Below are 14,834 nucleotides of genomic sequence, written 5' to 3' on the forward strand. Positions count from 1 at the left end.
CCCCCACTCCTGGTTTGAAACTCCAACCACTATGCAGCACTAGCTTGTATATGATGCATAATTTGGCCTATAGTTATTTACAACCATTTCCCTTCTCCCTTGTTTCTTTGCAGCGGATGCAATTAATAATGCTGCTGGGTTTGGGTTTCGAGGCTATGATAAAAATGGAGTCTCGCACTGGGATTCAATTTCAAATCTGAGAATTTTGCATATAGAGGTCAGTACATGGCTTTCTTAAAATATGCATGGAAAATAATGCATAGCATTTCTGTTGAGCCTTCTTTTGTATGAGTGTAATGGTGATAAGATTAACATAATTTGGGATGGGGTACGCAATTCCAGTTGCCACCATCCCATCAAATATCTGGCCCAGAGACTGGTTGCTAAAGTGACCACAAAAGGGCTAACAGCCATTTTCACCTCCACGTTGTTTCCCTTCCACCCTCCTCTGCTTCTCCTCCATTTGGGAGCGGGCGGGGGGAGGACTTGCATTAAGTGAGTGTCTCTGCATGAGATCCTTTCTCTGCTTTGTTGCAAAAATCTTAGCCTTTAAAACTCCCCAAGTAGCATTGCAACAGGGGAGGAGTCTACAGATTACTTAGGTAACCTGAATGAGAAGGCAGCCCCAACCACAATCCATTATTATTGCTTTAGGTGGTTTTGCTGTTGTTCCAGCAAGGGGAGGAAATCACCACTACCAGCACCATGTTGGGACAATAACTTCACTACAGGAGGGAAAACCAAACCCCAGGCCCAGGTGTAGCCATTCAGCACAATCTTCTCTTATACTCACTGGCAATGCTGTCTCACTCCCAAAAGTAGTTGGCACCCAAATTACAGCTGTACTGAGCAAGCCTGAATGTTCCCATATTTGCATATGCCAGTGCAAAAGGTCTTGTACTCAGAGGTCCCCCCACCCCATTGCATGCATTGGAGACTTATGTCATTTCATTTTTAGATTTTTTTAAAAGGATACCAGAATCTGAGATGTAAGTAATTGATCAAGTGGTGATTCTCAGTCTGACACTGTCATGGATCCCACCATGCTGTGTTACCACATGTCACAGCCCGGTCTTAACCAGCCCCATGATCCTGAGCTTCACCGCTGCCACCCAAGTAGACTCTTTGTTTTTGTTTGTTTCTCTGCTGGGTCTACTAAAGCACCTTCCAAACCTGTCTTATTGAAAGTTAGAGAGGGTGGAAAGGCTTCTAAGCGTGGGGTGGGAAACAAATAGTAGCTACAAATTTTTAACTCCAAAAACAAGAAAACTTTTTAAAATAGTTCCATTCAAAACAATAGTTCTTGTACAAAACAGCAACCATATGAGCACCAGGAATAAATAAAATATGAGCAAAATGCATCCAATCTATATCTTGCACAAATACTGGGCCCTAACTCAGGGTCCTTACCAGGAGTCCTCTTACAATACCTCTAGTCAGCTTCTACAGCAAACCTGGCTTGTCCCTTGCACAGCCTCAGGTCCTGCTCTTCCTTCCCAGTTCTGGGGGTTAAATCCAAGACTGTTTCTTCACCTGCTATGGGAGTGATTCAGTCCTTCAGAGAGAGACAACTCTCCCAGTGATTTCTCAGCTCTCTTTCCAGCACCAGCTCTGATTCTCTCATATTCTGTGACAGCAACTCCTTCACTTGGACTCTGCCACTCTCCAACTTGTACTGCATAAAAAACTCTGCTGAAGGTAGCCTCCTTATTTTCTTTTCCCCTCCAATTTTTTCAAACAAACCACTCAACACAACTCAAGTTCCCTTCATTTTTAAAAACATACCCAATCAAATCAAACCCTCCATTCCCTCCAAAATCAAACCAGTACAAGTCATCTTCCTCCAAAACCAAACTATAGAAAGGGAGCTGTGAACTTTTGACCCCTGCACTAGGGGTGTGCACAAAACCACCTGGCCTGGTTCAAGTTTGAACCAAACTCTAACAGCACCAGGCCAGTTTTGTTTTGGCCCCATTTGATACTCTGTCCTCCCTGGCAGGGGGGCAGTTGGGCGAACATTTTTTTGGAAAAACTTTTTAACTTGCTCCCTCTGGGGAGATTCTACAAGGTGGTGGTGGGTGTTTCTGCAGAGGTTCCCCTTCCCCTGCAAGCCTTTCTTGCCCTAAAAATTGCCTGGTTCTGCTCTCTTTAGCCCTTTCCGGGCCTATTCCCTGGTGTGGTGGCCATTTTGGATGCCACCATGCCTGCGCAGCAGGACCCTGAGTGGCCTGGGTCATGACCAAGGAAGGCTGGTGGGGGGGACCTCTGTGGACCCCCTGATGTGCCACTCTGGAGAAGCCCCCCAGAGGGGGTAAGTTAAAAAAAGAAAAAGATTTTCCCCCTCCCCCCAAAAAAGTTTGTTGAACTCCCAGACTGGGGTGGTGGTGTTCGGTTCGGGGTCGAGCCGAACTGAGGGTGGTTCAGCTTGACCCTGAACCTTGGAACCGAACCGGTTTGATGTTGAACAGGTTTGGATTCGAACCGGTTTGCACACCCCTACCCTGCACAGCTTTTTTAACATAGGGAGCAAGCAAAGCAATTGCAATACAGAAGAAGTCTTATATACAAAGAGGAGGTCTAGGCGGCATTCCTTCACAAAAACCTTTAAATGTTTGACAGCTTACTACTTCAGATGCAGAAGTGGAAGAGTTGGCAGCAAACAGCCAGTAGTTAGCAGAATGTTGATTCAATATCTGAGATGTTTTCTTGGATATTAATCAGTCATGAGGTTGAAGATGAATAATAATATGTTGCTTTTTGGCAAGGGCCAAAAAAGCTTGTGGTTTTCTTCTTCTACTAAAGCAGGACTGTGTCTTCTCTACTAAAAGTAGGGAACTTCGTTTGAGTGTGTGACCTAAGACACTCGGTATAATTATAGAATACTGTGGGTGCATTCCTGGTTTGTGAAGGGAGCTGTCTGTATTGGCTACAGACACAGGCTACTCTCCTGTGTGTGGTTCAGCCAGTCATGGTTTTGACTGTGCACTGCCAGTGGTGGACATGCAGCTGCAGCTTCTTAAATAACACAGCTGTGATAGCTCAGAATAGCTTGGTTGTATCCGAAGTGGTGCACATTCAACAGCTTTTGTGCAAGTGATCTTCCCTGCCCCCTTCTCTCCAGGGCAGCTTCCTGAGGCTCTCAAAAACCTGCTCCTGGGGATTGGATGACCCTCAGGAATGTCATGAGCTCTGCTCCACTTGTAGAATGATCTTTGCACCCTCTTTCCAAGAATTCCCCCATCCAATGCACACTGCCTGAGCTGTATTCCACACCATTCCCAAGGGTCCCCTCTCCTGCAGGGGTGTCTTTTCAGGAGGCCTAAGGAGCTGCCTGTGGAGAAAGGAGATTGCTTGCATGCTATTTAGGATACAACCCTTTGTGTTCTTGAGTTGTTTATGTCTGTGGGAAAATTCATTATTGGCCGCTTATTATGACTGTGCATATCGATAAGTCGTAATTCTGCTTTGGAATTCCCAGTGGCCACCACAAAGAGGAGGCAGTCCCTCACAGGGCAACTGCCCCAGGTAGAAGTGTTGTAGTGGTGGCCCTCTAAAAGCTTCCAAACACTGGCATGGGGAGAGGTGAATGGCTGTGATGCTGCTGCAAGGCGGAGCACTCGTGCCGGGCAGCTAGAACTGCAGGGATGCCTGGGAGATGTAGTTCCTCCTGAGCTTCTTCCATAGGAGGAGCTACTTCTGGCAGGGCTGGGAATTCCAAAGCGGAATTCCAACCTGTGCACAGTCTTACTGCTTATTGCTATATACTGTATAACTGATTGATACGATCTCCCTTATGCCATAAATGAGTGCCTAGGTATATCTCTGCTTCACACTCTCCTTTATACTTTCCAGAAATAAAATAATGTGGTGTGTTACTTTTACAGTTTTCAACAAGTTTCAAGATGTTTCTTGATAACTGGAATATCCAGACAGCACTCTGGCTCAAAAGGTATTGTTGATGTATTTTTATCTCATCAGCCTTCCCCGACAGTGTGGGATGGAATTATTTTGTCTGTTGATACAAAGGTCTGAGCTATTTCCACTCTGGTTATCTGCAGTGCCCGTTTATGCAGTGCCCGTTTAGCAAGAACACAGCTGCCACAGCATGCAAGACTGGTATTCGTTGATATGAAACCCGGGCCAGAGTTTAGCAACCATTTTGGAGCCCATCCTCTTTGAGCCTCACTTTCATAAAAGCATCTTTACTTGGCGGTGGTGGGGTGGTGTTACATCACTCCAAGGATGCCAAAACAATGTGCTGCCTTGCTTGTGAATGTGGTGAATACAGGAGAAAATGGGTGGCCTGAGTTTTTAGTATGGCAGTGCAAGAAAAACATTGCACTGAAGGTGAATGATTGGGTGAGGGGGACTTCGTGCGGGGCTTTTCCAGACATGGTTTTTAGCTTGCATCTCCTCCGGAATGGAGGGTGTGAGTTCAAATATCAGCTGGATTTACCTCAAAAAAGTTATAGCAGACTATCAGGGACCAGTTCACACGGGATTCTAGTTTTCCCCAAATTAGGGCTGCGCATTCTAGCTTAGCCCGAATTATGCCCGTGATTTTAAAAATCCTCTATTTTCGGTGGCTTTTTAAAAAAACAACACAAGAGTTTTCTGATATGCTCCAACGTTTCTCCCGTGAAGTGTGGATGGGCCGTTGCCAATAATTCAGCTTTCTTTCAAAATTCACGTGTGTGTGTGTGCGTGTGTGTCTGTTTGTTTTAAATACATTTCTTGGGTGAACTAGTGGAACTCCAAGTGTCAGCAGAGGGTGCTGATTGTCAGCTTGTCTCGTCGCTCTTCCGCAAGGCTAAATGAAGGGGAGTTTCACAGTTGTGTTCCTTATGGTCGGCTCTTTGAGTGATTTACAATTGTGAGCACTGGGTGCTCACAACTAACAGAGGTTGTGACAGACTGATAAATTTCTGTAGATTTGCTGGCTCAACATAAAAGACCGCTTCTTGGGAGCAGGAGGGGGGCTCACTTGGTTCTCCGCCACTTCTGCTGGTCACTCGCCTGCCCACCCTCCCTCTTTCTCTGGCCTGATCTCCACCCCAATCAACCGCAATTGCGCCCCTTTGAGAGATCACTCTTGTGGGAGATGATGGCGACAATGAACAGAATCAGGGTCCTTGAAGGACAGGGAGCATAGCTTTTTTTTTTTTTTTTGCCGATGAGGGGCTCAAGCCCTCAAGTTGGGGAAGACGGTTGAGGAGCCCCCCTTGAGATAGTCTCTTCCTCTCCTTCCTCACCCGCCTTCCCTTCACAGCAAGCTTGTTTCTCCGAGGGGCCTCTGCCGATGCATGGGAATGGTTTGGGGGAGTTCAGAGGGAAGGTGTGAGTCGATCACAGCTGTGGGGTGGTGAGGAGGGAGCTTAGAGACAAGGCAAAGTAGATTTACTACCCGTCCCCAGCCCTACAGGGTAGGAGTTTCCTTTTGCGGCCACCCGTGCGCTCTGCTCCAGAGGGGGTTGGGTATCCCTGAGGTGCCTGATTTTCCCCTCTCGTGCGCCCTGATCTTCTCCTAGCCTGGTTTGGAGAGCATCTTAGCCTGTACATGGTTTCTGCCTCTGTTAGCATGGCTGGGGGAACTGGAGGAGATGCGTGGAGAAGCCTGAAGTTGAGCTTCATGGCTGGTTTGGAGAGGTTTGGCGAACAGTCTGTCCGGAGATAGGGGCCTCTTTGTTCTCTCCCTGTCCAGTCTCTAGGATGTGACTAGTTGGAGAAAAAACCCAGAGCAACCTGTGGAAACGCACACTGGAAAAAGATCTGCAGGGAATTTAGAGAGGAGCCGATCCTGAGGTCATTCACACAATTAAACCTGTGTTCTATCTGGGTTTGGGAGCTGTATGTGCTCACAATTTTTTGTTGTGTGGGAGCAAGGTTAGAGGAAACCCTGGGTAGAAGTGATTGTATGGAATCAAGGTTGGAGGTAAACCTGGGTAGCTTTTCCTCCTACCTTCCTTCCACACAATCACTTCTGCCCAGGGTTTCCTCTAACCTTGCTCCCCACACAACCAAAAATTGAGAGCACACACAGCTCCCAAACCTAGATGGAACACAGGTTTTGATTGTGTGAATGACCTCAACATGTGAATTCCCCAAATTAAGCTGCTGCGAATATGCTGTGAAGCAGATTTGCTTCTCTGATACCCCCAGCATGGATAACTTCCAGGCTACTTAGGGACCATCAGCCCCTTGTCCCACATTTGGGCCCTAGACAGCTTCCCAGCCCAGCCTGCTGCTGCTATGAAGGACATTTCCATGTGACTAGTCATGCTGTTTTGAAATTTTCTATGATAAATTGTTGCTTCTGGTTGGCTGTATTTTTGGTGGGGGGGGCAGGATTTCACTTTGTTCTCTTCTTCTTACATGGTGCATTTTCTTTTCAAACTTTTAGAGTATGCTATGAACGAGCCTCCTTCAGCCCAACAATACAAACCTTTATTTTGTCGGCCATTTGGCATGGGGTGTATCCAGGATATTATTTAACATTCCTGTCAGGGGTACTAATGACTCTTGCAGCACGAACTGTAAGTACCACTGGATGTTGGCGCTTAACAATTAAGTAATAGTGCGAATACAAAGCTGCTGTTAGGATGTGCACAGAAAACCTTAAAGTGGTGTTTTGGAAACAAAGACAATTTATACTTTATTTTAAGAGACTTTTAAAAATCATCTAGTACATTTTGTGAGTAGGTTAACCAGTTTCTAACTTGAGTCACACAGGTGAATAACCTCATATTTAAGATTTTAAATATTATTTATTTCTAATTTTTACATTTTATATCCTGCTCTTTCTCTAAGGAGCCCAGAGCAGTGAACTACATACTTAAGTTTCTCCTAACAACAACCCTGTGAAGTCGGTTAGGCTGAGAGAGAAGTGACTGGCCCAGAGTCACCCAGCTAGTATCATGGCTGAATGGGGATTTGAACTTGGGTCTCCCCGGTCCTAGTCCAGCACTCTAACCACTACACCACGCTGGCTCTCTTATGACAAAAGATCATTTTTGTAGAACTTCACTTTCTTCTCTTCTTTTTACATGGTTCATTTTCTCTTCAAACATCAAAATATAAAATCTTATCTTGTAATATCTTGTTGGAGAGGAGAGCTGGTCTTGTGGTAGCAAGCATGACTTGTCCCCATAGCTAAGCAGGGTCTGCCCTGGTTGCATATGAATGGGAGACTTGATGTGTGAGCATTGCAAGATATTCCCCTCAGGGGATGAAGCTGCTCTGGGAAGAGCAGAAGGTTTCAAGTTCCCTCCCTGGCTTCTCCAAGATAGGGCTGAAAGAGATTCCTGCCTGCAACCTTGAAGAAGCTGCTGCCAGTCTGTGAAGACAATACTGAGCTAGATAGACCAATGGTCTGACTTAGTATATGGCAGTTTCCTATGTTCCTAATTCTTGTTTTAATTTGTTTTATGTTGTTGTGAACCTCCCAGAGATGCAAGTTTGGGGTAGTGTACAAATATAACCCCAGCCACCTAATGACTTTCCTAGTGTGCCAGAGGTTGCTGGTTCGAATCCCTGCTGGTATGTTTCTCAGACTATGGGAAACATTTATATCAGGCACCTGTGATATAGGAAGATGCTGAAAGGCATCATCTCATACTGTTTAAAATATAAAATAAAAGCAATCAAAACAGTATCATAAAACTGATTTTAAAATAATTAAAACCTTTAAGAAGGTACTAGTAATGGAGTGCAGAGTCTTTGCTGAGCAAGTAGTCGAAGTGGTGGGTCATTTTTATAAGCAATCCATCCATGAGTCAAGCTAAGCATCATCAATTCTGGAAATGATCATGGAAAGCTGGAATCAAGGTACAGGAAGGAGGGAGAATGTAGCATGGAGAAACAGAGTAACTGCATACATTTCAGGCACGGCCAAAGATCTGACTTGGAAATACTCTAAGCAGTCAGGATTTCTGGGGTCTGAAGGAAAGCTTGCAGAGGATAAAACAGAGTTTGGTTGACAGAACACAGCCTACTCATAATTCCTTGAATAAGCTGGAGTACTCTCTGCAGCAGGTACCATGCGAAAGCCTTGAAGATACCCATTTTGAGAACCAGCTGGTTCCTGTAGCCACTAACCACATCAGGCATGTTTCTCTCTTATATGTGAGCCCCTTGGAGAGAGAAGTGTTTGTCTTTGGAAAAACTGCTGTAAGCCTCTCTGAGCCTACAGGATAGAGTGGGATATAAACCTACTAAATAAATAAATCATGGATGTTACCAGCACTCAAAACTGTAATAGTGTGTTGCAGCTAAAATGTAATTTTTCCTTCCTGCAGGGATAACTTTTATACAAGTATTTGGTATTTGGCAGGAAGGCAGTGTCCCCTTCTTGCAGTAGTCTTTCCATATCCTAAGAGACCCTTTCTGAGTTCCCACCTATGCTTAAACTTTGATTTTCCTACAGGCTATGTATTCATCTTTTCTTTTTTAAAAAATTTAAAGATAATATGAGGACTTTCTGCCACAGCAGCTCTGTAGCCCACCCCTTTCTAGCAAGCACAAGTCCTTCCATTATGTGGGAATGGAATATAGTATGATAGACACCAGGTTGTAACTAATGTGTCTTTCATCTTGAGAAAAATCTGTAACTATTTTGCTAATGTTGGGGAGATGTTTTGCCTTTGAATTCTTCAATTTTTTTCCCATTTGTGAGATGGGAAAAGAAGAGAAACAGATTACTTTCCTCTCCACTCCATTCTGTGTTACAGGGTGTGATGGAAACAGGAATGACTGCAAGCCAGCCATGGCAACAGTAGACCTTGACCTGAGCTTGATAGAGCTTCACTTTAGTGAAGAAGCTTATGGAAGGGACTCTCAAAACTGGCATCATCTTATAACTTTATAACTACTTGTGACTGACATCCTGACTAATGAAGTACTGGTACAACAGGAGAGCACTGGTGCTAAACCAGTGCTTCTCCTGTTGCACTGGTGCTTTCTTAGGATGCCAGCCAGTCAGAGAGGAGTTGCTTATTATCTGAACACTCTACTTGCAGATCAACATGATGTCGAGGTCAACATTGAGGGCTTTTCATGTTGTTTCTTACAAGATCTATAATTATGCTGTATATTCTGTAATGATGCCAGTGTTTCTAATAAAGCATATCACTTTGTTTGTTTAGATTAGAAAGAGCATCAGGCACTACTTCATTGATTCTCCAGCCATTAAATTATGTTATGATATCATGACATGGATGACGACTCAAATAGCAATAAGTTATACAGTTGTACCATTTGTACTTCTCTCTGTAAAACCGTCTTTCATGTTTTACAGGTAAGTTGATGTTTTATGCATTTAAAAACAAGATTCAGCTGACAAGTTGAATTATTCATGGCATTTGCTGACAACTAAACAAGTAGTAAACTGGGCTGCTAGACTCTGATTCAACATACATGGAATTTAATGCATTTGGTGACTGGTGGAGAACATGGCGGCAACTCTCATGGAATCCTGAGAATCTCAGTTTGAATGATAGTAGATGTTAAAACAGTGTTATAAAAGGACCCATTTGGTTTAATATGTTTTATTTTTACTTCTTTGCTTAGCTCCTGGTATTTCTGCTTACACATTGCCTGCATCTTAGTGTTGTTGATATTTCCCATGAAAAGAACTCAGAGAGGAAGTAAAGAGCAAAAAAACATCCAGCCCTCTTGGTCCAAAAAGCAAGATGGAGGAGATACAAGCATTATGGGACATAACAGTTATTCTACAACAAATAATTTCAATCAAAAAAGAGAAATCACCTGCAGAAATACAGCAACGGAACAATGATTAGGAGATGCTATGGTGGATATATTTTCTATTTTCAAAGCCCATTTATAGCACCTTTTAAAGGGGTTTGTATTTGTCTGAAAAAGATGGTTAGTAAGAAAAGAATGCTAATCCTTAGGGAATATTGAATACACTAGTAAGAATGGGAAACAAAGCAAATTAACCTCTCCCGTGCCATGTTCCTGTGGATCACGCCTTATATGAAAATATTACCATTATTTCAATGGGCACTCAGGACTTACAGCGTATGTCCATCGGGTCATAGGTGTGCCCCTTCGCTGAATGTACGTTGTGTATCCCAAGGCACTGATGGGGGTGGTGAACAATTGTGTCAATCCAGAGTAACTGAAGGAAATATCTTTTTCCAAGCAAATGCCTTGCCTTAAACCCTCTATCTACTGAAATAATGTTTCTAAGTGGTATTTTCATGTTTAATATTATGTGGGAAGCATAGTTCAAATGCAGGCTTTGGGGCTCTGGAGAAAACCATAAGGGAGTGGAAGCAGAAAGTCACTTTGTGTCTGAATCTATAAAAGGAATTGCAATAAGCATCTCAGTATTTGGAGGGTTTTCTTAGTATATCAAATTCTTACCGTACAGGACTGCAAACATTGCCAATGCCAAATTATAGGTAATTTAGTTTGATAAACATTGTCATTACAAAAGATCCCTTTGGAATTTTTTTCTTGTTTAACTTAAACATCACCCTTTCCATGACTAAATGATCTAATTTAAGCTTATTTTACCCTTTCATTATGTGTGAGTTTTGCAGCTAGTCACAAAATGGCAGCCATAAAATTACACTCATGGAATTCCTGTTAAAGCTGCAGCCTTCCAGAAGGACTCTTTGTTATCATGTACAAACCATTTTGCAGAGAGTGACCTTAAGATACAATCACTTGGAAACTTTGTCAGAGATGTAAAGAATTAGTGCAAGAAGGTGCTTATGATATAAGTATAGTCAGATTATCTTAACAGTTATAATTCAGTTTATATTAAACAAAAGGTGAAATTGTTATATAGGTATTGTGTAACTCATTGACATTATATGGCCTGTAACACTGGAAAGCCTTGGGTTTAGAAAATCCTTGAACAAGGATTTCAGATATGGAGATCATACTGTACACAATTTTATGTTGAAAATCTGTCATGGGAATTGATAAATATCAATCACTTTATTGTGAAAATTAACAACTGATAAAGAAATGAAGTACTAAAGGGCTATAATTTTTATTTGCTTATCCTACATACCTTTTAGTTTTTAGTAAATGAAAGCCATTTATCTTTCAGACTGCCACAGAAAAAAAAGTTACAAAGAGCAGGATTGAACTGTTTTCTCCCCAGTAATGTTTTGTACCCTGAACATTATGCAATAGTTGGTTGAATATTTTTAAACACTCATATGTTGTTGTCAAGGATTAAAAAAAACAAGTGAGTTCTGTGGCTGTAGAAAAATTATGAGGTTTCTTAAATTGAATTTTCACTGATCTAGCCTTTGAAACAGGAATAAGAATAGAGTATATTGTTACTGTTCTTTCCATTGTTTGCCCCCAGTATTCCTGGGTAGCTGGAGATAGTTGTCTTCAGTCTGTGGAAACGAATGCATGTTCGTGATCACACTATTAGTAATGTAGAATGGAATATGCATTTGGAGAGCAAATAACTGCACATTGAAAAGGCTGTGTTAGCATTAAAAATGGGCTTGTAAAATCTGCTGAAATGATGTAAACACATAACACTATTATTATCATTATTAATTAATTAATTAATATTATTATTCTAAAGACATGACTGTCATCTTGATGGGTGGCGATTAGTGATGAAAAGGAAGATCCCATATACTACTGGGATCTTGTGAATTGTGCATTCTTCACAGAGGGGTGTGTGTGAGAGAGACAGTCAACACAGGATCTCTGTCAGTTTGGGCAACCTAGTGTCAGTTTGGGTCCCCTCCCTACCTGTCCAATGGTATATCCCATTCCACCCCCTCCCCCAATAGAACTCAGTGGAAACCATAGAGAATCTGATTCTGCCCCTCCTGCTTAGCCCCACCTGTTTCTATATTTCTCAGCTGAAACTTTTGACAAGTTCAGTAGTTGGTGAAAGGAATGGAAAGTTCCAGTATTTTCCCCAATACCACTCATCATCACCTCAAACACCTACAGGAGGCCCTTGTTATCCGTGGTCCCGGCAACCGTGGTTTTGTGTGTACGCAGTCAGGCCATGTACATCCAGCCTCGTTATCCATGGATCAAAAAATAGTTCAAATCTGCCTATCCTAGGTGGCTCCTATGTGGCCAGAAACGACCTTGGAGGTCATTTCTGGGCACCATTTTGCTGAACGGAGCCATTTTGTAGCTTTTTCTTAAATACATTTTTAAAAACCCAAAACCCTTCCCCAGTGATTTTTCGTGGAAAATCGGCAGAGTTTGGGGGGCATTGCTGGGCAGCTGGAGACATGGAAAGCATGGTACATCTACTTCCTTTCTGCTTTTTTAGCCCTCCCAGAACCTAGCTCTCCGATTCCCATTCACTCAAGGTCTTGTTATCCACAGTTTCATTATCCATAGTTGTAGGCGAGAATGCAACCCCTTCAGATAACAAGGGCCACCAAGTCATCAAGACAGCCTGACTCTTACAGCCTGTGGTACTCCAGATGTTGCTGAACTATCATGCCCAGCTACAATTCATTGTGGCTCAGGATAATGGGAGTTGTAGTTCAGCAACATCTGAAGTACCACAGATTGGGAAAGGAACCCCTGACCCATTAGAGTGGCAGTGGCCTCCATGAGGAACAGGATAGCAAAAGAGTGAGGGTTGAATGTTCTCATCACCTGCCGCCTTGTGCATCACTGAGGTAGAGCAAAGCCAGGCCTGCTCTTCTGAATGTGGTCTGAACCAAACACGTCTCCCTGGCCCTGAGAAGGAATTCATTCCTGCATCCAAACCGAGAATATGGGTGGAGATAGCAAGGAAGGGGCACTTAAAATTCATGACTATCTGCTCCTTTACCTATTACTGTAATACTTGGTTATGATTTGGATTCCAGCTTGAATTTTATAGTTACACAATTATCTACATTTATAGACACTTCTAAATAATATGCTTTTCATGTTCACCTTCAGGTTATAATTTGTGAACATAAAATATTTTATGCCAAATTCTGCTCTCTAATACAAAACATTCTAATAGTTTGCCCCAATGATTAAATAGAGAATCAGTTATTTATTTTAGTATTCCTAGCCTCACACCAGATGGATATAATTTTTGAATATAATTTTTAAATTCTCTGAATTTTAAATAAGAGTATCTCTCAAGTTCCTCCTCAGTTTGAATCAGAGGCAGGCAGAAAATAGATTTGCATATTCTGGTAAATTTCTGGGTGATTTGCAATAGATCAGCAAGTGTTTTTGACTCTCAGTTGTTTAGCAATAGCAACAACAAGCTGTTTTTCCTCTTCCTAAGTTAGGTTGCTAAAATAAAGCTTGGTAGGGGAAGGAAATTAGAAATGGTGTGTGTGTGTGTGTGTGTGTGTGTGTGTGTGTGTGTGTGTGTGTGAGAGAGAGAGAGAGAGAGAGAGAGAGAGAGAGAGAGAGAGAGAGAGAGAGGACTCTGAGCTCAGTTCTGGTAGTGAGAACATATTTATGGACTGAGCATGTGTTCAGGCACCCTGTTCCTTAATTCTAAGTGCCAGTTCAGATGTAATGTGTAGCAAGGATTTAAACCTTGGAGCTGTGTGACATCTCCTAGCCACCAAGATTAAATCCCAGATTCAGATCCTAGTTTATTTTTGAATTCTGGTAGAATCAGCCATGATTGTTTGGTTTGGGCATAAGAACACCCACCCACCCCCGTTCTGGATCAGACCAAGACCTATCTAGCCTAGCTTTCTGTTTTTCACAGAGGCCAGCCAGGTATCACTGGGAACCCACAAGCAGGAGATGCACTTCTCCTCTTTCCTGTTGTGTGTCTCCTGCAACTGATGTTCATTGGTGTACTCTTGTCTCTAAACCCAGCAGTAGCTTATAGCCATCAAGACTAATAGCCTCTGATATACTTCTCCTCCTGACTTTGTCTAATCCCCCTTTAAAGCTATGTAGGGTAGTGGCAATTGCCCTTGCTGAGCAATCATGGCTTGCTCTAACCAGAATTGGATGCAAAGTTTGTCCTTGCACATGAGGTGGGGAATGCTAGATGTTTTCTGAAGTCCAGATGTAGTCCTGGCTTTGCATTATATCTGAACCAGCCCAAACTGTAGGTCTGCTTTCTTCCTTGCCCCCAGCCATTATTTTGCACCTGGCTGGGGATGGTGATATGGGCATTCTAGTCAAGTATATCTCACAAGCCTGAAGCTTGCCCACCCCTTTCACCAATAAAAAGCAACCTCCATATGCATAAGAGCTATAGTTTCACTGAAGTTAGTTGTGTGTGTTGTCTCTTTGAAAGCAATGGAACAAAAGTTAATCAGGACTCATGACTGGCTCATTTCAGTAGCCCTATTCAGACATCATGTTGTATGTAGATATAGATGTCTGTACGCATATACATGTTTTTGTGTGAATCTTTAAAAGTGAACCAAGGATGCAGAGTAAAGATAGGAAGTGTATAACTTTACAAGCACGTAACCGTGCATACAGTTCTGTATGTGTGTGCACGGTACACAGATTTCATGTGTTGAATAAAACTTGAATTGGGCTTCTGTCTTGACTAACTTCAGCTGCATTTGGGCTGATATAAATTCATATGACTTTGTACTTTCAAATAGTGATTTCAGTCCTGAAGAAACCTGTTTAAACCGTAAGCATCCTCAATTAGCCTATTATGTTCTGAACTGGAGTATTGCTCTTTGTACATAAAAATGGTAGGGAGCCGGGTTGGTCTATTGGGGGAGGGGATGTGTGAACGCCAAAGTGTGGTAATACCTTTATTAAGACCAAGCGAAAATTGAGGAAACTCAGTTAAGTTCTCCAGAACTCTCCATCTGGCTGGATGATGGGGTTGGGGAGAAAAGCTAGAAATGGTGGAAAACGGAGAGGAGAATGAG

The 14,834-nt window shown here is 42.7% G+C and overlaps 1 protein-coding gene across 13 annotated transcripts in view; it reads left to right on the plus strand.

The window, feature by feature from the left end:
• The window catches only part of MBOAT2 (membrane bound O-acyltransferase domain containing 2), a 173,478-nt gene extending 158,993 nt beyond the window's left edge, over positions 1-14,485 (plus strand). For 12 of the 13 annotated variants that reach the window (XM_053285777.1, XM_053285771.1, XM_053285775.1 and 9 more), the window contains 5 exons: positions 114-217; positions 3,885-3,949; positions 6,401-6,533; positions 9,141-9,292; positions 9,565-14,485. In XM_053285777.1, coding sequence (XP_053141752.1) covers positions 114-217; positions 3,885-3,949; positions 6,401-6,533; positions 9,141-9,292; positions 9,565-9,790 — 680 coding nt within the window. In that variant the 3' untranslated portion in view covers positions 9,791-14,485. The remainder of the gene's footprint in view (positions 1-113; positions 218-3,884; positions 3,950-6,400; positions 6,534-9,140; positions 9,293-9,564) is intronic. The other variant, XR_008313779.1, reaches the window with a different exon arrangement.
• The last annotated feature ends 349 nt before the right edge of the window (positions 14,486-14,834 follow it).

Source organism: Hemicordylus capensis, chromosome 1 (assembly GCF_027244095.1).
Source record: "Hemicordylus capensis ecotype Gifberg chromosome 1, rHemCap1.1.pri, whole genome shotgun sequence".
NCBI classification, from domain to species: Eukaryota; Metazoa; Chordata; class Lepidosauria; order Squamata; family Cordylidae; genus Hemicordylus; species Hemicordylus capensis.